This window comes from Ceratotherium simum, chromosome 9, assembly GCF_057802395.1.
Source record: "Ceratotherium simum simum isolate JZ-2026a chromosome 9, ASM5780239v1, whole genome shotgun sequence".
Lineage (NCBI taxonomy): Eukaryota > Metazoa > Chordata > Mammalia > Perissodactyla > Rhinocerotidae > Ceratotherium > Ceratotherium simum.
In genome coordinates this window covers 900791-923812 of record NC_141908.1, presented here as the reverse complement: position 1 = coordinate 923812, position 23022 = coordinate 900791, and the positions used below count along the sequence as shown (strand labels likewise).

The window sequence follows — 23022 nt, the reverse complement described above, 5'->3', positions numbered from 1 at the left end:
GAGCTATGTATATGTATAACCTATTCAAAAAATTAAATTAAAAAACAAAAAAGAGCCAAAGACAGCAGGGGCCCAGCCAGCAGAAGATAGGAATAAAGTCAGGCTGAAAGGGGAGGGCTGCAACGACCGTGAGGAGTGTCTCCCCTCCCCCACAACCAGAATAACTGACTCCAGGCAAAATAGGAAAGGATTCTTCTCTAGAGAAAGAAACCAAGAGACCCAGAGCTTCTGGAGTGAGACTCCTCATCTTAAACTCTAACAGGCAACCACATATCACCATAACCAAAGTCTGCAACAGGTGAGACAAACAGAAAAGCTATCCCAGAGGAACGTGAGGTAACTAAAGTAAATTTAAAATTATTTTTAAAAACAAAACAAAAACACAAAGCCTGTACCCAGACAGTGGAGAAGTTATTGGACCCACACTGTCAGGTGTATCTGGTTGAGGAAGGTAGTGTCAGTTTTCTAATAGTCGCCTTAGATTACACATGCCACCCATCTGTTCTTATGGAAATTATACTCTTACAAATGCCCGTGGCATAGGAATAAAGAATACGTTTTTGTTTTGTTTTGTTTGTGAGGAAGATCAGCCCTGAGCTAACATCCATGCCCATCCTCCTCTTTTTGCTGAGGAAGACTGGCCCTGGGCTAACATCCATGCCCATCTTCCTCCACTTTATGTGGGATGCCACCACAGCATGGCCTGACAAGCAGTGCATCAGAGCACGCCGGGATCCGAACCCGGGCTGCCAGCAGCAGAGCGCACGCACTTAACTGCTACCCCATGGGGCCAGCCCCAAGAACACATTTTAACATCACATGTAAACCCGTTTCACTTACTACCTGTGTGCTCCTGAGAAAAGTATTGAACTTCTGAGCCTCAGTTTCATCCAGTGTAGCTTGGATAATACCTGCCTTACAGTTACTGTAAGAATTCAATGAGTCCTTGTTTTCTGATGTGACAATACATTCCCTAGCACTTAGGGAATGCTCAGTAAATGGCATTCTCACTGCCCATGATGCAGCAGAAAAAGCTGACAGTGTATCACTACAAAATAATTTTTAAAAAGCAGACTGATGGTTGCCAGAGTTGGGGGGTGGGGGGTGGAGAGTGGGAGAAAGGGGTGAACTGTTTTTGGTTTTGTTTTAGTTTAAATAAATAAAATTTTTAAAAAACAGAAGTTACAATGAAACATGCTTTAAGGTTAACAATCATTTACTGAACTAACATTTTCACTTATAAACATACAATTTTCATATACAGGGAAAAATAGGTTCTGTGAACACACGGAATACAAGAGACAAGGAAGCAATCAGAAAAAAGATCAACTCTAGAGGGAAAAAGCGGAACTGCAATTCCATGCCTGTGTCTACATAAACCTGGGAAGGGGAAACAAAGATTACATAGGATCACAATTGATGTAGAAAACAAACTTAGGTCATTCTGTCTCAACTACAGGAACTTCTCCTTATGATCAGATCTTGAGTCCTGGTCTGGCCTGTTTCATAGATGGTGATCTGAAAACACAGCCTCTGGTCTCTCCCTCCTCTTTACTACCTAAGACCCTAAAATTAATTCCAGGAATTAAAAGAACAGAGCTAAAAAACAATCAGACTGGCATGTGTACAATGTCAATGGCCAACTTCTTCCAAGTGCATTATTTAAAAGTGCACATGGAAGTAAAATGCTTACTCAAACCCAACAAGTTCCTTCCAACTCACCGAACTTCTTGATTTAGGATTACCTAAGTGAGGCAATCAAAAGGTTGGCATCTACGGGAGGTGGGCCAGGGAAATGAAATCTCAGCCCACCTTTACACCCCGTATGCATTTCATATCAGGATCTAGTCACTAGTTGACAGTGAACTTCCAGTCTCAAGTATGGTTGCTCAATGGGGCTGGCCCTACCAGGGACAGGGACTTGAAGACAGAGGCACACACATGTGTGCCCAAGCTTCAGTCCACAGCTCTCCCCCTTCAGTTAGAGGGCAGCCAGGGGAAAACCGGGAGACTGTTTGCTTCAAGGGCATTTCAGTGACATAACTCAATAGTCTGTGATTCCAGTAACTCCCAAGTTCAAAATTAATACCCCAATGCAACATTAAAAACTCAGTTTAATATTTTGTAAGTAAAGCATACAGCTTTAATAATGATTACCATCTGAACAAAGCCATTCTTATTACATAGGATGTAAAATCACAAAAGTAACATTTTTAACCATCAAAACCAGTGTTACCGTACATCACATCTGGCAATTTTCCACTATGTCAATATCCAAAGAGATGATAATTACACTTCCTTTCTGCTGGAAACACACTCTCCAGTGTCAACAAGTTCACTAGAATTGGCTGGGAAAACAGACCTGCAGTCACCACAAAGTTCATTTGGCATCTGGCCTCACATGGAGATCTATTTAAGTCTGCCTCAGAGATGGAGTCGTTGACCAGTAAAACAAAAGAGGATGTATGTATTTAACTGGACACACAGAGTAAAAAACAGCATTTGTGCTACCAGGAGTGTATTTTATGGAAAATAGGGTCACATGGAGCGGAGGGGCAGGACCTTCACTGTGCTAATCTGCCTTCATAAAAGTACATTTTCTAAAGCATGCAGGACAGAAAACTGGAATAATCAAGAGCTTTAAAAATTCATATAAAGAAATAACAGAAATGCAGGACTGTGGGTTTTCCCAAGCTTCACACATAGTTGGGGCTCAAAATTAAATGGTTTAGGCTTCTCTATGACATCTGAGTCAGAAATAAAAACACACCTGGTGCCCTGGTCCGGTGAGTGATATCTTGAGGTCATTCACATCCTTAGGCCTCATTTCCCTTCTATAACCTGAGTGTCTCCCACAGGCATGCACCACGCCACCACCGGGGCGCCACACACACCCCAGGGCTCAGGGGACAGCCACAGTGCCCCAGTCCTGCACAGGACAGGAAACTGCTCTTCAACAGCAGAAAAGGTGCATCCTCTGTGCAGTGCAATCCCGGCAAGGCCTGAACCAGTAACACTGTAACTACAGCTCTCGTTCCATCTTCCCCATCATTCTTTTAATATTACTTCCTCAACAAGTAGAAAAATAAGTTCTAAGCAGGCTGAGGCAGCAATAAAAATACTCAAAGCAGACAGTAAAAACATAATGCTTCTGAATAAAGCAAATCTACCTCTACATACTTGTTTGTAATTGTTTTGCCTTCTTCAAGTTTTAAGGGATAAAGCCCTAAAACTTTGAGGCTCAAGTCAATTTCTAATTTGGAGTATTTTCCAAAGATTGCTACCAAACACAAACAAGTAATAATAAAAGAAGCATCAATGTTACAGAGGGAATTGCCCCCATCATCCTGAGCAGTCAGCCTTGCTGGAGGCCTGCGGGTCCCACATGTTGTGGGGACATCACATCACTGCCTCAGGGAAGTCCCCTGGCAGCTCAGCAGCCTAGACTCCTGAAGTAACAAGCAGCCAGTTCTGTCTGAGGTTTCAAGGTTTGATGTTCAACTGAAAGAAGCTGCACATTCTCTTGCCACACTCACTCACTCACTCATAGATCACCATATTACTAACGAGCCTAACACAAAAATAAATTATCCCTTAAGCACTACATCTACCTCTAAAAAGAAAATGCCTTTCCTAATTGGTATGTTCAAATAAAGGATTCCAAGAGTTCCATAAGGAAATTTGAAATGAGCCAGTGTCCCCAGGAGTCCATGTTTTAGCTAAACAGCAGTCCAACGCCTTCTCTGTGGTACTTCTACGGATTAGTTATAACTATGATGTCACTACTTTGAAAAGAACTATTATTAAAAACACTTATCACAAACAGAAATGCCCTGCAAATTATATTATTGCACACAGGGTGTCAGAAGCTATGCATATCCAGATTTTAAGGACTCTAGAAGACCCAGAACAGGGACCCTAAGGCCATGCCTGTGGCTGCTCCAGCCAGCATGCCCAGCGCCAGATCACTGTCGTTGTCTCGATAGCGCTCACGAATGATGACTTGGTTGGCAGGCTGCTGTCCATAAAGTCCTAAAACAGAAGGAAAAAATAGACCTCTGAGGAGCAGTTTGTGAATCCAACATTCACTCAAAAAGATGGCCCACTCGACTGGGCACCTTTCTCAGAGTAGCCGAGGAGAGGTGGTGAGGTGGCTGCATGAGTGCTCCCCAGTTGTCCCCAGCCTCAGGCTAAGGTGACCAGACTTGGCCCAGTGAGAACAGCGCCATTTCTAAGATCGCACTAAAAGAAAATTAAAATGGGCAGCTTTCCACAGTCCAAAGTCTCAAACACTACAAAGAGCAGAATCCTAACAAAATTGCAAACTCCAGCCTCCAATTTCTACTTCAGCCCTCCACATCACACTTATCAGGATGACGGGTAGACGGGGGAGAGCATGGGAGATACACAGAGCCTCCAGACGATGGGAGTGTCAAGAATCCCCATAGAAAGCTAAAAATGAAAAACCCACTGAAAAGCTAATTAGCTTCTGAGTATTCAGGTAAACTATTCCTAAATTAAACCTTAAATCTGCTAATATAATTTGCTCTTCATTTTTAATCATAATGTCTTTATGGGGAAAAATATTTATGTTAAAGGACAAACTTCTAAAAAAAGAAACTTTAAACAAATTTAATATTTAATTTGCATGATTAAAGTTTACAACTGGAAATATATTATTTCTTCTCTTCTATACTTCACAGCTATATTGTCTAATAGCTAATTAGCTTTAAAATTGCTCACATATAAATAGTGCTAACTTTCATCCTTGACCCGCTATTCCTTTTCACAGTTCAACCTTAGGAGAGCTCGAGACTAATCCAATAGCAATGAGTCCATGTGGACGAAGAATGCAAGTGAAACCAATAGCAACAATGAAGGCTAACACCTGTAAGCACTTCCCAGTCTAAGCATTTACAGTGTCACAAGCACTTACATGGAGTGACTCACTGAATCCTCACAACAACCCATGAGTTGAGTTTACTATTATCCCCACTTTACAGATGGGCAAAAAGGCACAAAGGGATTAAGAGCAGTAAGGGCCCGCAAGGCCAGGCACTGGGGCTACAGTGTGCACTCCTGACCACTCTTGCCTCAGATACGATGGAGGATGATGGGAAAGAAAAATCAGAGCCACAGAGTAGTACAAGGAGACCATTATAAACCTAAGGGCTGATCAAGTACAGGTAATAGGATTAGAAGCAAATGATTTTTTATGCAATGTTTAAATCTCAAAACTGGTGAATTGAAGCCTTCACTTTCACAGCCTTGAAATTTAAAATTTTCAGTTAGGCAACTCCAAGTAGTGAACTGTAATACAGTAGGAACTCCTAAGCTGACCTAACTAAAAGACCCCCTGGAAAATCTAAATCTGCATTTGCTCTGTAGGTCCCACTGCAGGAATCCCTCACCGCGTGACCAAGAGACCACCTTCCTACAGCTCCTGCTTACCTCTGCTCTTGCCAGAGACCTGGGTCCTTGCCAAAGTCAGCTGTGGATGTTTCCAAGTTAGACTTATTTTAATTATCTAATTTAACTAAGGTTTACATAAATGGTCAAAATGTGAATGTAAAAAGGGCAGATATTGTTTCTATGACAACTTAGATACTCTAGGAGAGACTAAATAAAGGCAGGTAAATTACTATCAAACCAAGAAATTGAGTAAATTATAAAAGATGGGGGAGGGGGGCCTACAATCACCAAATCTAGAGGTCTGCTCTGGGACATGCCCTGGACACTGCTGTGCAATGATGTGTCATGAGTAGGACCTCTACAAGACAGACACAGAGGACTCCCACCAAAGGAACCAACTCAAACCAAAGACCTCAAGCCCACATCAAAAGACAGCTAAACAAGTGTCCACTAACATGGACAAATTAAAACAGAATATTTATAACATATACACAGCACTTTTTTTACTTTTTAAATTGGCTGACTGACCGCTGGTCCCAATCATACTGAAGAGAAGGTCTTTAACCAGCTCTAGGCACGCCGAGGGTCTCTATGGACACCGGAAAGCATGACCCCAGTCTGTGGCCTGGGGGCTGAATAAGAGGCAGGCTCTATCTACAGTTAGGCTAGGGCTTAAAAACCCACCATCAACCCCAAGATAAATGGGTAAAGAAAAATAATTCATCCAAGGGAAATATAATTTGTAAACAATTATACAATGTTTCTCTTTGCCAGTCATCAAAGAAATGTAAAGCAATGTGATGATTCTCCTCTAGACCTAATGAGATTATCAAAACTTTTAGAGGGGGCCAGCCCTGTGGTGTAGCAGTTAAGTGCGCGCACTCCGCTGCTGGCGGCCCGGGTTGGGATCCCGGGAGCGCACCGATGCACCACTTGTCAGGCCATGCTGTGGCGGTGTCCCATATAAAGTGGAGGAAGATGGGCACAGATGTTAGCCCAGGGCCAGTCTTCCCCCGCAAAAAGAGGAGGATTGGTTGGAGCCGGCCCCATGGCTTAGCGGTTAGGTGCACGCGCTCCGCTACTGGCGGTCTGGGTTCGGATCCCGGGCGCACACTGATGCACCGCTTCTCCAGCCATGCTGAGGCCGCGTCCCACATACGGCAACTGGAAGGATGTGCAACTATGGCATACAGCTGTCTGCTGGGGCCTTGGGGAAAAAAACGGAGGATTGGCAACAGATGTTAGCTCAGAGCTGGTCTTCCTCAGCAAAAAGAGGAGGATTAGCACGGATGTTAGCTCAGGGCTGATCTCCCTCACACACACACACAAAAAAAAAAAAAAAAAAGAGGAGGATTGGCATGGATGTTAACACAGGGCTGACCTTCCTCTCTCTCACACACACACACACACACACACACACAAACGTTTAGAGCACAAAAATAGGCCATCTTTATGAGACTATAGAAAAATCAGTATATCATTAACTCCTAGTGGCCTTATAAATTAGTAAACTGTTCTGGGAATCAACTTGGAAAACAGTATCAAGACTTATTTTAATACTGTCAGATGAAATGATAGAAAGTCTGGATTTCCCCCAAAATAATCCAGAGGTGGGGAGAGGAGGTACAGGTGAAACAAAATTAGCCCCCAATTAGGTAACTGCTGAAGCTGGTAACGGGCAAATGATAGTTCATTATACTACTGTCCTTACTTTTGTATGTCTGAAAATTTGTATAACTTTTTTTTTTTTGGTGAGGAAGATTAGCCCTGAGGTAACCTCTGTTGCCAATCCTCCTCTCTCTGCTGAGGACAACTGGTCTTGGGCTAACATCCGCGCCCATCTCCCTCTACTTTATACGTGGGAGCCGCCACAGCATGGCCTGACAAGTAGTGCGTAGGTCCGTGCCGGGGATCCAAACCTGTGAACCCTGGGCCACCAAAGTGGAGCACGTGATCTTAACCACTACACCACCAAGCCGGCCCCAAAAACTTGTATAACTTTTTAATGGTATCAAAAGAAACAAAAGTGTCTATGCTCTTTAATATATTAATTTAATATACATAAATCAGAAATGTATCCTAATACATATTTAACAGGAATAAAAAAGAAAATGATTAGAGATGTTCAAAGCAATATCTACGATAGCAAAAAGGAAGAGACAAAAGTAAACAGCCACTACTAGAAAACTTAACTAATAATATATCATCCAATATGTTAATATTCAATGATTAAAAATCCTTATGAAGATTATGTAGCACTCTGAACAAAATATATAAAATTTTAAAATGAGAACAGAAATGCAAAAAGTAATGTAAGACTACAAAGATGAAGAATTTATTTTATGTAAGGAAAGTTATTCAAATAAAAATAGTGCTAGGATCAGAGGATGGACAAATATTTCATTTTTTAGCATTATTATTTTATTAGTTTTCAACTTGACATGAAAAAAGTCAAGCAAGGCAGAATCATTGAGTCAATGCTAACTGAATGAACTGCATCAGATTCCAGGAATAGATGAGTAGAGAAACTCTCTCTTTGTATTAGGTGCTAATGTATGTGAAACCAAAGTAAGCACCACTAACAAGAAGGACACTTTGGCTCTGGGGCCAGCCAAATCAAGAGACCCTATAGCAGCTTGGCTTCTCTGGGGCATTAATATCAGTGACTACTCCCTTGCTGATAACAGATTCCCCTTCTACTGCTTCTGTGTTAAGACACTGCACTAGGCTTGCATTAAGCCCCCTCAGATTCCCGATGTCTCCATGAGCTCTGGGTTCCCATTCCAGTCTATTCGCCAGCTCATTCTCTTGAGTGTCACTGACATGCCACGCCCACTGTGACCTGCCCCTGCCTGACTACACCTGCTCAGTGGATCTGGGTGCTGCTCTTCAGTCCATCAGCCAGGTGGCTCTGGTACCCTAATCCTGGCTGTAGGCTCCAGACCCACAGCCAGCATTCTCCTGCACCTCAACCCTAAAGACCTCCCCCAGCCCGGCTGCGCCCAGGACTTGATGCTACTCACAGGCCAGTCACTCACACCTACAATTTGTCTCAGGTGAGGTGAAAAACGGACAGAAGCATATCAAAAGCCGAGAACCAATACAAGCCTTCTAGGCCTGTACTTCACTTGCAAAATGAAACATCACCTCGGTAGTGATAATTTTAAAGGATGCTACCAAAAGGAAAAAACAGGAGAAAGACTATCTCTTATCCCTTAAAATGGGCCTCTTAGTTTGGCAGTTTCTTAATGTAAGTGAAACCTAGTAAGTACAAATTCTGTTCTTGGAAACAAATCTGGATACAATAGCAAAGTTTTAAAAATCAAGCCTATTCCAGCTTTGTAAAACAGTGAAAATACATACTACTTATTTTTTTAAAAAAAGCATAGTAGCAGAGTGATGTGTGGTCTATAACCAAAAAACATAGCTCGTTTATCCTTAAACTGAGAAATAAAAATTGTTCAGGCTTCACTGATCTACCCACTGAATGAAGAGAAACAAGGAATGGAAAGCTGGCATGAGTTACCTGCATACGGGTACTGGTAGGGTACAGCATAAGCCTGCCCATTCGCAGCATAGACAACTTGAGTCCCTGGCGGGTAAGCACCACTGTATGGACCATAGCCATATGCCTGCTGAAGAGAAATAGGCCCATTAGAAATACAATTTTGAAATTGAACATCCATTTATAATAACAACTCTCAACAAAGTGGGTAGAGAGGGAATGTACCTCAACATAATAAAGGTCATATATTACAAGCCTATAGCTAACATCATACTCAATGGTGAAAAGCTAAAAGCTATCCCTATAAAGAACAAGAACAAGACAAGGATGCTCACTCTTATTCAACATAGTATTAAGTCCTAGCCAGGGCAATTAAGAAAGAAAAAGAAATAAAAGGCATCCAAATTGGAAAGAAAGAAGTATAACTCTCACTATTTGCAGATGACATGATACCACATATAGAAAACCCTAAAGACTCTACCAAAAAACTGTCAGAATAAATGAATTCAGTAAAGTTGCAGGATACAAAATCAACATACACAAATCTGCTGCATTTCTATATACTAATAACAAACTATCGGAACAAACAATTAAGAAAACAATCCCATTTACAACTGCATCAAAAAGAATAAAATACCGAGGAATAAATTTAACCAAAGAGATGAAAGACCTATACACTGAAAACTATAAGATACTGAAGAAGACACAAATAAATGGAAAGATATTCTATGTTCATGGACTGGAAGAATTAACATTGCTAAAATGTCCATATTACCCAAAGCAACCTACACATTCAATGCAATTCCTACCAAAATTCCAATGGCATTTTTCACAGAAATAGAAGAAACAATTCTAAAATTTGTAATGGAACCACACAAGACTGCAAACAGCCAAAGCCATTCTGAGAAAAAAGAACAAAGCTGGAGGCATCATGCTACCTGACTTCAAACCATATTACAAAGCTATAGTAAACAAAACAGTATGGTATTAGCATAAGAACAGACACACATAGATCAATGGAACACAACAGAGAGCCCAGAAATAAACCTACATATATATGGTCAATTAATTTATGACAAAGGAGCCAAAAATACACAATGGGGAAAGGACAGTCTCTCCAATAAACGGTGCTGAGAAAACTAAACAGCCACATGCAAAAGAATGAAACTGGACCACCATCTAACACCAATCACAAAAATTAACTCAAAGTGGATTAAAGACTTAAAGCTAAGACCTGAAACCATAAAACTCCTAGAAAAAACTATAGGAGGTAAGCTCCCTGGCATGTGTCTTAATGATGATTTTTTGGATTTGACACCAAAAGCAAAGGCAACAAAAGCAAAAATAAACAAGTGGGACTATACAAAACTAAAAAGCTCCTGTACAGAGAGGAAACCATCAACAAAATGAAAAGGCAGCCTATGGAATGGGAGAAAATAATTGCAAATCATATATCTGATAAAGGGATTAATATCCAAAATATATAAAGAACTTATACAACTCAAAAACAAACCAAAAATACCAATCTGATTAAAAAATGGACAGAGGATCTGAATAGACATTTTTTCAAAGAAGACATACAGACAGCCAGCAGGTACATGAAAGGTGTTTAACATCACCAATAAAGAAATGCAAGAGGATTGCTCAGAAGATGGCAGTATAAGGGGACTCTCAACTCACCTCCTCAAACAGACGCAACAAATCTACAACTATCTGTGGAACAATTACCTCTGAGAGAGAACTGGAAACTGGATAAAAAGAACCCCCACAACAAGCGACAACACTGACAGAAGTGAAAGAGGCAGAAAAACCCCTCTGCTGAGAAAAAAACAATATTCTACCAGCAGGGCTTCACGGCAGAAAGCAATCTTAAGGTATAAAGCTTTTCCTAGAGGCGCAGGGTATCTGAGCAGGAGAGCTATGCCACAATAAGCAGCCTTTGAATTCAGTACAACCGAGACAAGTGTCACAATACCTGGCTTTGCTGGCTATTAAAACAAATGGGGGATACCCCCAGAAAAGCTATTTAACATAAGAGAAAGAAAAGCCTGCTCTTAAAGGGCCCAAGCACAGATTCACCAGTTCCCAAAACAAACACAAAATCACCAAAGATACATAGTCCTTTGGCAAAAGAGATTCACTTGATAAGCTCTGAATGCATCCCAGAGACGCAGGAGGTGTCTGGGACCACCTCCCCAGGGACTGAGACACCGGTGAAGGCCATTATTGTGACCTAGTGCAGGTGTGCTGACACAGACACCAGCAGACGTCACTGGATTTCTTCCCCTAGTTAGCAGAGGGGTTTGCCTCACCCACTAGAGCACCAATTTCATCCAGCTCAGCCAGGGCAGACAACTCACCCTAGCGACTGGCCTTACTAACAAGCAAGCCCACACGGAACTTTGGAAGTGTGTGGGTCCAGCTCAGTGCAGCTGGGTAGGGAGGGGCGTGCAGGTAGGCCCTGCGAGTGGGGCAGGACTGCAGCCGTTGGTGGGGAAGGTAGGCCCTTGGACAGGGGGGCATGTCAGCTGCAGGAGACCTGTGCCACTGGCCTTCTCAAACAGCCACACAGAGGATCTGCCCCTCCTTCCAACACCGGAAACGATCTTTGTGCTGCCACACCTGGGGCCAGACCCACCCAGCTGCACTCCTGAGAGAGCTGATAACAGCCTCCCAGGCCAGAGGCCTGCAACAATTGTGAGCCCCTGAGTCTAGCAACCAGCCATGCTGGGGGCCTGACTCACTTAACAGCAAAACAGCAGCAGCTGTGCACTATCAGCTTTGCAGCCAGCTGTGCTGGGGCTCCCCCCACCCAAGAAAGTGAGCAAAGTGACCATAGTAGCCCTGAGCCTTACAACCAGCCAGCCAGGGGCTCAGCCTAGCCAACTTGTGTGCCTGCAGTAACAGCAACCCCACCACAACAGAAAAGCACACATAGCCCACACAGGGGACACTCCTGGGACATTTGGAACTGATAATGAGAAGAAATCACACTGCCGAGCCCCATAAGGGACCTCTTACATAAGGCCACATATCCAAGATGGGGAGACGTAGGTGATCCACCTAATACATAACTACAAGCACAGAGAAGTAGGCAAAATGAGGGGACAAAGGAATATGTTCCAAATAAGGGAACAGGACAAATCCTCAGAAAAAGAACTAAACAAAACAGAGACAAATGATCTACATGATAAAGAGCGCAAACTAACAGTCATAAGGATGCTCACTAATCTTGGAAAAAGAATGGATGAACTCAGTGAGAACTTCAATCAAGAATTGGAAAATATTTAAAAGAACTAATCAGAACTGAAGAATACAATGATGGATCTGAAAAGCTCCCTAGAGGGGATCAACGTCAGAGCAGATGACTCAGAAGAACGGACCAGTAAGCTAGATGAAAGACTACAGGAAATCACCCAAGCTGAACAGAAAAAAGAAGTAAAAAGAAGGAGGGCAGTCTAAGGGACCTCTGGGACAAAACACCAAGCACACTAACATCTATATTATGGATGTCCCAGAAGGAGAAGAGAGAGACACGGGGCAGAGAACCTTTTTGAAGAAATAATAGCTGAAAACTTCCCTAACCTGAGGAAAGAAACAGACATCCAGGTACAGGAAGCACAAAGAGTACCAAACAAGGTGAACCCAAAGAGGCCCACACCAAGACACATTATAATTAGTCTCAAGAGTTAAAGACAAAGAGAGAATCCTAAAAGCTGCAAGAAAAAGACAACAAGTTACTTAAAAAAGAAACCCCATAAAGCTATCAGCTCACTTCTCAGCAAAAACCTTACAAATTAGAAGGGAATGGCACAGGAGTGAAGCCAAGATGGCGGCGTAAGCAGACTCTGAACTCACCTCCTCCCGCAGACACAGTCAATTTACAACTACTCGTGGAAAAATTGACAGAACTGAAACTGAGACAGAACTGAAAACTGGATAAGAGGAACTCCTGCAACAAAGGACAATCCTAATTGAGGTGGAAGAGGCAGAAACTCCCTTCTGGAGAGAACAAACGCCGTCTTCACAAGCCGCCAGCTTCACGGCCGCCCGGGAGCAGCCCACAGGTACGGAGCCTCCGTGGAGGCACGGGGCCCTGAGCCGGGGAGCACCCCGACTGTAGGCATTTCGTGGACCCAGCACAATCGAAACGAGTGGCATAATATCTGACTTTGCCTGCTCCTAAAACATTGGGGAGTACCCCCAGAAAAGCTGGTTCACAAAGAAATTAAAACTGGATCTTAAAGGGCCTGTGGACAAACTCACCCATTTCAGAAAGCATCCTAAAGTCACCAGAAAGAAAGGTGCATAGTGCTTTGGTGAAAAGAGACTCACCTGACAGTCCCTGAGTGCATCTCAGTGAGAGGTGAGACCTCTCCAGGGACTGGGACATTGGCGGAGGCCACTGCTGTGGCCTAGTGTGGGCGAGCTGACACAGACGCCATTGGAGTTCTCCCTGAGGCCTGCTAGCCCAGGTCTGCCTCACCCGCTAGAGCACCGATTTAATCCAGCTGAGCCAGGGCAGGCAGCCCACCCTAGACACTGGCCCCACCCAACAACAAGCCCTCAGGCAACTTGTGGGCCTGCATAGATTGGTGACTGGATTCTCTGCAGCCTGGCAACTGAGCCCACTTCAGTGGGGCAGGGCGTGCACAAGGAGCGGGTGGAGAGTGTAGGGCAGTGGTGGAGTGTGTGGGGCTCCCGCCATGGAGAGACTGGGTCTGCTTCAGGAGGTCGGGGCACACACATGGGGCAGGACTGTGTTGACTCTGTGTGTGGACCTGTGGGCGGCAGGGCTTGTCAGCTGCAGAAGACTTGTGCTTCTCAAAGACCCACATAGGGGGTTTGCCCCACCTTCCAAAGTCTGAAACAATTGGGTGCTCCTGTGCCTGAGGCCAGCCCCACCCAGCTGCAATCCTCAGAGAGCTGACAAGAGACCTAAAGGCTGGAGGCTTATAGCAATTGTAAGCACCTGAGCATAACAACCTGCCATGCTGGGGGCCTTCTCACTTAAAAGAAATACTGCAACACAAATGTGGTATTAGAACTTGCAGCCAACTGTGCTGGGGCTCCGCATACCTGATAAAGAGACTGAAGGGCCCACAACAACTACAAACAGCTGAGCATTACAACAGCTGACCAGGAGCATAACTCGGCCTCCCTGGGCGCCAACAGGGAGAGCAAACAGGCCACAACAGAAGGACACACGTAGTCCACATAGGGGTCATCGCTGGAACATTGAGAACTGAGGGAAGCACACTGCAGGACTCCTAAGGCATCACTTGTATAAGGTCACCTACCCAAAAGCAGGAGACATACCTGACCTACCTAATGTATAGACACAAGCACAGAGAAAAAAGCAAAATGAGGAGGTAAAGGAATACATTCCAAGTAAGGGAAAAGGACAAAACTCCAGAAAAGGAACTAAGTGAAACAGAAACGAGCAACCTACCCAACAGAGAGTTCAAAATGAGAGTGTTAAGGATGCTCACTGATGTAGGGAGAAGAATAGATGAACTCAGTGAGAATGTGAACAAAGCAATGGAAGATATAAAAAAGAACCAATCAGAAATGAAGAATACGATACTGGAAATGAAAAATTCGCTAGAGGGCCTCAAAAGCAGAGTAGAGGATACAGAAGAACGGATCTGTGAGCTGGACAAAAGACTAGAAGAAATTACCCAAGCTGAACAGGTAAAAGAGAAAAGAATTAAAAAGAGTGAGGACAGTCTAAAAGACCTCTGGGACAAGATCAAGCGCACTAACATCTGTGTTATAGTTGTCCTGGAAGGAGAAGACCGAGACAAAGGGGCAGAGAATCTATTTCAAGAAATAACAGATGAAAACTTCCCTAACCTAAGGAAGGAAGCAGACATCCAGGTACAGGAAGCACAGAGAGCCCCAAACAAGATAAACCCCAAGAGGCCCACACCAAGACAAATCATAATCAAAATGTCTAGAATTGAAGATAAAAAGACAATCCTAAAAGCTGCCAAAGAAACACTAGTTACATACAAAGAAAACCCCATAAGTCTATGAGCTGACTTCTCAGCAGAAACCTTGCAGACTAGAAGAGAGTGGCACGATATATTTAAAGTCCTAAAAGGAAAAGCCTTACAACCAAGAATACTCTACCCAGCAAGATTATCGTTCAAAATGGAAGGAGAGATCAAAAATTTCCCAGACAAGCAAAAATTAAAGGAGTTTGTCACCAAGAAACCAGTGCTACAAGAAATGTTAAAGGGACTGATTTAAGGGGAAAAGAGAACACCACAAACAGGAAAAATTATATATTTCCATGATAAGAGGGCAATGGATACAAATGCACAAAAAAGAGGTTAGATATGATATCAAAAACATAAAATGAGGGAGGAGGGGAGTTAAAGAGTAGAGCTTTCAGACAGAGGTCAAACTAAAGAGACCATCAATTCTGTATAGAAGGAGAAAGGAACAGAGAAGGACTACTAAAACACTGGGAAAAAAAGTTAAAAAATGGCAGTAAGTACACACTTATCAATAGCTACTTTAAGCGTCAATGGACTAAATACCCCAATTAAAAGGCATAGGGTGGCTGATTGGATAAAACAACAAGACCCATATATATGCTGCATACAAGAGACACACTTCAGACCTAAAGACACTCACAAACTGAAAGTGAAGGATGGAAAAAGATACTCCACACAAATGGCAAAGAAAAGAAAGCTGGGGTAGCAGTACTCATATCAGACAAAATAGACTTTAAAACAAAAACTGTAAAAAGAGACAAAGAAGGGCACTACATAATGATCAAGGGAACAATTCAACAACAGGATATAACACTCATAAATATCTACGCACCCAATGTAGGTGCGCCTAAATATATAACTCAATTATTAACAGACATAAAAAGAGAAATAGACAGTAACACAATAATAATAGGGGACTTTAACACTCCACTTTCACCAATGGATAGATCATCCAAACAGAAGATCAATAAGGAAATATTGGCCTTAAATGACCACTAGAACAGATGGACCTAGTAGATATATACAGAGCATTCCATCCAAAAGCCAAAGAATACACGTTCTTTGCAAATGCACATGGAACATTCTCCAGGATTGATCAGATATTAGGCCACAAAACGAGTCTCCATAAATTTAAGAAGACTGAAATAATACCAAGCATCTTTTCTGACCACAATGGAATGAAATTGGAAATCAACTATAGGAAGAAAATCAGAAAAGCCACAAATACGTAGAGATTAAACAAAATGCTACTGAACAGGGACTGGGTCAATGAAGAAATCAAAGAAGAAATCAAAAAATACCTGGAGACAAATGAAAATGAAAATATGACAAGCCAGAATTTATGGGATACAGCAAAAGCAATTCTAAGAGGGAAGTTTATAGCAATACAGGGCTATCTCAACAAACAAGAAAAATATCAAATAAACAATCTAACAATGCACCTAAAGGAACTGGAAAAAGAAGAACAAACAAAGCCCAAAATCAGTAGAAGAAGGGAAATAATAAAAATCAGAGCAGAAATAAATGAAATAGAGACTAAAAAAAATAGAAAAAATTAATAAAACCAAGAGTGGGTTCTCTGAAAAGATAAACAAAATTGACAAACCTTTAGCTAGACTCACCAAGAAAAAAAGAGAAAAGGCATAAATAAGTAAAATCAGAAATGAAAGAGGAGAAATTACAACAGACACCTCAGAAATAAAAAAGATTATAAGAGAATACTATGAAAAGCTTTATGCCAACCAATTCGACAATCTGGAAGAAATGGATAAATTCTTAGAATCATGCAACCTTCCAAAACTGGATCAAGAAGAAGTAGAGAATTTGAATAGACCAATCACCAGTAAGGAGATTGAAACAGTAATCAAAAACATCCCCAAAAATAAAAGTCCAGGACCAGACGGCTTCCCTGGTGAATTGTACCAAACAGTCAAAGAAGACTTAACACCTATCCTTCTCAAGCTCTTCCAAAAAATTGAGGAGAGGGGGAAGTTCCCTAACTCATTCTACGAAGCCGACATTACCATGATACCAAAACCAAACAAGGACAACACATAAAAAGAAAATTACAGGCCAATATCACTGATGAATGTCAACGCAAAAATCCTCAACAAAATACTAGCAAATCGCATACAACAATACGTTAAAAAGATTATACACCATGATCAAGTGGGATTTATTCCAGGGATGCAGGGATGGTTCAACATTGGCAAATCAATCAACGTAGTACACCACATTAATAAAATGAAGAATAAAAATCACATGATTATCTCAATAGATGCAGAGAAAGCATTTGACAAGATACAGCATCCATTTATGATAAAAACTCTGAATAAAATGGGTATAGAAGGAAAGTACCTCAACATAATAAAGGCCATATATGACACACCCACAGCTAATATCATTCTCAATGGTGAAAAACTGAAAGCTATCCCTCTAAGAACAGGAACCAGACAAGGATGCCCACTGTCACCACTCCTATTTAACATAGTACTGGAAGTCCTAGCCAGAGCAATCAGGCAAGAGAAAGAAATAAAAGGGATCCAAATTGGAAAGGAAGAAGTGAAACTGTCACTATTTGCAGATGACGTGATTTTATATATAGAAAACCCTAAAGAATCCACCAGAAAACCTTTAGAAGTAATAAACGAATATGGTAAAGTTGCAGGATACAAAATCAACATACAAAAATCAGTTGCATTTCTATACACTAACAACGAAGTAGGAGAAAGAGAAATTAAAAATACCATCCCATTTACGATTGCAACAAAAAGAATAAAATATCTAGGAATAAACTTAACCAAAGAGGTGAAAGATCTGTACATGGAAAACTATAAAACACTGCCGAAAGAAACTGAAGAAGACACAAAGAAATGGAAAGATATTCCGTGCTCTTGGATTGGAAGAATTAACATAGTTAAGATGTCCATACTTCCTAAAGCAATCTATAGATTCAATGCAATCCCTATCAAAGTTCCAATAACATTTTTCACAGAAATAGAACAAAGAATCCTAAAATTTACATGGAACAACAAAAGACCCCAAGTAGGTAAATGAATCCTGAGAAAAAAGAACAAAGCTGGAGGTATCACACTCCCTGATTTCAAAATATACTACAAAGCTATAGTAACCAAAACAGCATGGTACTGGCACAAAAACAGAAACACAGATCAATGGAATAGAATCGAAAGCCCAGAAATAAACCCACACATCTATGGACGGTCTTCGACAAAGGAGCCAAGAACATACAATGGAGAAAAGAAAGTCTCTTCAATGAACGGTGTTGCGAAAAATGGACAGTCACATGCAAAAAAATGAAAGTAGAACATTACCTTACACCATACACAAAAATTAACTCAAAATGGATTAAAGACTGGAATCTAAGACTGAAACCACGAAACTTCTAAAAGAAAACATAGGCAGTATGCTCTTCGACATCAGTCTTAGCAACATATTTTTCAAGCACCATGTCTGACCAGGCAACAGAAACAATAGAAAAAACAAATGGGACTACATCAAACTAAAAAGTTTCTGCACAGCAAAGGAAACCATTAACAAAACAAAAAGACAACCTAACAATTGGGAGAAGATATTTGCAAACCATACATCTGATAAGGGGTTAATCTCCAAAATATATAAAGAACACATGCATCTGAACAACAAAAAAACAACCCAATTAAAAAATGGGGAAAAGACCTGAACAGACATTTCTCCAAAGAAGATATACAGATGGCCAACAGACACATGAAAACATGTTCAAAATCATTAACTATCAGGGAAATGCAAACCAAAACTACAATGAGATCTTACCTCACACCCGTCAGAATGGCTATAATTAACAAGACAGGAAACAACATGTGTTGGAGAGGATGTGGAGAGAAGGGAACTCTCATACACTGCTGGTGGGAGTGCAAACTGGTGCAGCCACTATGGAAAACAGTATGGAGATTCCTCAAAAAATCAAGGATAGAACTACCTCATGATCCAGCTATTCCACTGCTGGGTATTTATCCAAAGAACTTGAAAAGACCAATGCGTAAAGATACATGCACCCCTGTGTTCACTGCAGCGTTACTCACAATAGCCAAGACTTGGAAGCAACCTAAGTGCTCATCAAGGGACAAATGCATAAAGAAGATGTGGTATATATACACAATGGAATACTACTCAGCCATAAGAAACAATGAAATCCAGCCATTTGTGACAACATGGATGGACATTGAGGGTATTATGCAAAGTGAAATAAGTCAGAGAAAGAAGGTCAAATACCATATGATTTCCTTAAGTAGTAGATAATAACAACAATAAACAAACATATAGACACAAAAAAAAAAAAAAAGAAGGGAATGGCACAATATACTCAGATGCTGAAAGTAAAAACCCTACAGCCAAGAATACTCTACCCAGCAAGGCTATCAATCAGAATGGGAGGAGAGAGAAAGAGTATTCCAGACAAGCAAAAACGAAAGGAGTTTATCAGCAATAAATCGGCTTTACAAGAAATGTTAAAAGCACTTATTTAAGTGAAAAAGAAGGGACCACAAATAGGAATAAGAAAAATAACAAAGAAAATAAGTCACAGGAAAAGGCAAATATACAGTAAAGTTAGCACGTCAACCATCTATGAAGCTAATATGAAGGTCAAAGGTCAAAAGCACTAAAAACATCTCCATGATAAGAGTTTAAGGGATACACACACATAAAAAAGCTTAAATATAATATCAAAAACAAATAATGTGGGGGGAGGAGAGTAAAAGTACAGGATTGTTAGTAAGAGGTCCAACTTAGGAGACCATCAACTTAATATAGATTGCTATATATGTAGGTTATTATATATGAACCTCATGGTAATCACAAACCAGAAACCTATAGCAAATATACAAAAAATTAAGAGAAGGGATCCCAAACATAATGCTAAAGAAAGCCATCAAATCACAAGGGAAAAGAACAAGAGAAGAAGAAAGAAACGGAGAACTATTAAAACACTCAGATAAGGCGGCCAGCCCAGTGGCACAGGCAGTTAAGTGCGTGCGCTCCGCTGCAGCGGCCCGGGGTTCACCGGTTCGGATCCCAGGTGCACACCGACGCACCGCTTGGCAAGCCATGCTGTGGCGGCGTCCCATATAAAGTGGAGGAAGATGGGCACGGATGTTAGCCCAGGGCCGGTCTTCCTCAGCAAAAATGAGGAGGATTGGCAGATGTTAGCACAGGGCTGATCTCACAAAAAAAACACTCAGATAAAAAGTAACAAAACGGCAATAAGTACGTACTTATCAATAGCTACTTTAAATGTCAATGGACTAAATGCTTAATCAAAAGACATATGGTGGCTGAATGGATAAAAAAACAAAACCACAAATATGGTGCATACAAGAGACACCATTCAAACCTAAAGACACTCACAGACTGAATGTGAAAGAATGGAAAAATATACTCCATGAAAACATCACTGAAAAGAAAGCTGGGGCACCAATACTTATTATCAGACAAAATAGACTTTAAAACAAAAACTGTAACAAGAGCTAAAGAAGGGCACTACATAATGACGAAGGGAACAATTCAACAGGAGAATATAACACTTGTAAATATCCAGACACCCAACATAGGAGCACCTAAATATATAAAGCAATTATTGACAGACAAAACAGGAGGAATAGACAGTCAGAAAATAATAGCAGGGGCCTTGAACACTCCATTTACATCAATGGATAGATCATCCAAACAGAAGAGCAATAAGGAAACATTGGCCTTAAATGACACATTAGACCAGATGGACTTAATTAATAGGTATATACAGAACATTCCATCCAAAAACTGCAGAATACACATTCTTTTCAAATGCACATGGAATATTCTCCCGGATAGATCACATATTAGGCCACAAAACAAGTCTCAAAAAATTAAGAAGACTGAAGTAATAACCAAACCATCCTTTCTGACCTCAAGAGTATGAAACTATAAACCAACTACAAGAAGAAAGCTGGAAAAGCCACAAATATGTGGAAATGAAACAAAATGCTACTGAACAACTACTGGGTCCATGAAGAAATCAAAGGAGAAATCAAAAAATAGCTGGAGATAAATGAAAGTGAAAATACAACACGCCAAAATTTATGGGATACAGCAAAAGCAGTTCTAAAAGGGAAGTTTATAGCAATACAGGCCTACCTCAAGAAACAAGACAAATCTCAAATAATCTAACAGTGCACCTAAAGGAACAGGAAAAAGAACAACAAACAGGGCCCAAAATCAGTAGAAGGGAGGAAATAATAAAAATGAGAGTGGAAATAAATAAAATAGAAACTAAAAAACAATAGAAAAAAGATTAATGAAACCAAAAGCTAGTTCTTCAAAAGATAAAACTGACAAAACTTTAACTAGACTAAGAAAAATAAGAAGTGTCAAATATATAAAGTCAGAAACAAAAGAGGAGGAATTACAACAGACGCCTCAGAAATACAAAGGCTCATAGGAGAATATTATGAAAAACTATATGCCAATAAATTGGATAATCTAGAAGAAGTGGATAAATTCTTAGACTCATACAACCTCCCAACACTCAATCAAGAAGAAACAGAGAGGGCCGGCCCTGTGGCTTGGTGGTTAAGTGCGCGCGCTGCGATGCTGGTGGCCCAGGTTCGGATCCCGGGCGCGCATCGAGGCACCGCTTCTCCGTTCATCCTGGGGCCGAGTCCCACATGCAACAGCTAGAAGGATGTGCAGCTACGACACACAACTATCCACTGCGGCTTTGGGGGGAAAAAATAAAATAAACAAAGTCTTAAAAAAAAAAAAAAAAAAAAAAAAAAAAAAAAAGAAGAAACAGAGAATTTGAGTAGGCCAATCATGAGTAAGGAGATCAAAACAGTAATAAAAAACCTCCCAAAAAATACAAGTCCAGGACCAGACAGCTTCCCTGGTGAATTCTACCCAACATTAAAAGTAGATTTAATACCTATCCTTCCCAAACTATTCGAAAAAATTGAAGAGGAGGGGAAGCTTCCTAACTCATTCTACGAGGCCAACATTACCCTGATACCAAAATCAGACAAAGACAACAGAAAAAAAATTACAAGCCAATATCACTGATGAACAGAACATAGATGCAAAAATCCTCAACAAAATACTAGCAAATAGCATACAACAACACATTAAAAAGATTATGCACCATGATCAAGTGGGATTTATTCCAGGGATGCAGGGATGGTTCAATATCTGCAAATCAATCAATGTGATACACCACATCAACAAAAGGAAGAATAAAAATCACATGATCATCTCAGATGTAGGGAAAGCATTTGACAACGTATGTTTGACAAGATATAGCATCCATTTATGACAAAAATTTTGAATAAAATGAGTATAGAAGGAAAGTATCTCAACATAATAAAGGCCATAGATGACAAACCCACAGCTATTATCATCCTCAAAAATGAAAAACTGAAAGACATCTCTCTAAGAACAAGAATGAGACAAGGATGCCCACTTTCACCACTCTTATTTAACATAGTATTGGAAGTCCTAGCCAGAGCAATCAGGCAAGAAAAAGAAATAGAAGGGATCCAAATTGGAAAGGAAGAAGTAAAACTGGCACTATTTGCAGATAACATGAGTTTGTATATAGAAAATCCTAAGGAATCAACCAAAAAAGTATTAGAAATAATAAATACAGTAAAGTTGCAGGATACAAAATCAACATACAAAAATCAGTAGTGTTTCTATACACTAACAACAAAAAACAGCAAATAGGGAAATTAAGAATAAATCCCATTTACAATCACAGAAAAAAGAATAAAATACTTAGGAATAAATTTAACCAAAGAGGTGAAACACCTGACACCTGTAGGCTGAAAACCTTAAAACACTATTGAAAGAAATCAAAGATACAAAGAAATGGAACGATATTCCATGCTCTTGGATTGGAAAAATAAACAAAGTTAAAATGTCTATACTTCCTAAAGCATTCTACAGATTCAATGCAATCTCAATCAGAATCCCAACAACATTTTTCAAAGAAACAGAACAAAGAATCCTAAAATTTATATGGAACAACAAAAGATCCTGAAGAGCCAAAGGAATTCTGAGAAAAAGGAACAAAGG

General features: G+C 40.7%; 1 protein-coding gene across 6 annotated transcripts in view; it reads right to left on the bottom strand.

Annotated features, from left to right (window-relative positions):
* PLEKHB2 (pleckstrin homology domain containing B2) overlaps positions 1–23022 on the bottom strand; it is a 194737-nt gene that overhangs the window by 133052 nt on the left and 38663 nt on the right. For 3 of the 6 annotated variants that reach the window (XM_087434991.1, XM_087434994.1, XM_087434992.1), the window contains exon 7: positions 8939–9047. In XM_087434991.1, the coding sequence (XP_087291117.1) occupies positions 8939–9047 (109 nt within the window). Of the gene's footprint in view, positions 1–1198; positions 4033–8938; positions 9048–23022 lie in introns of those variants that run through there. The other 3 variants (XM_087434995.1, XM_004423943.3, XM_087434993.1) reach the window with 3 other exon arrangements.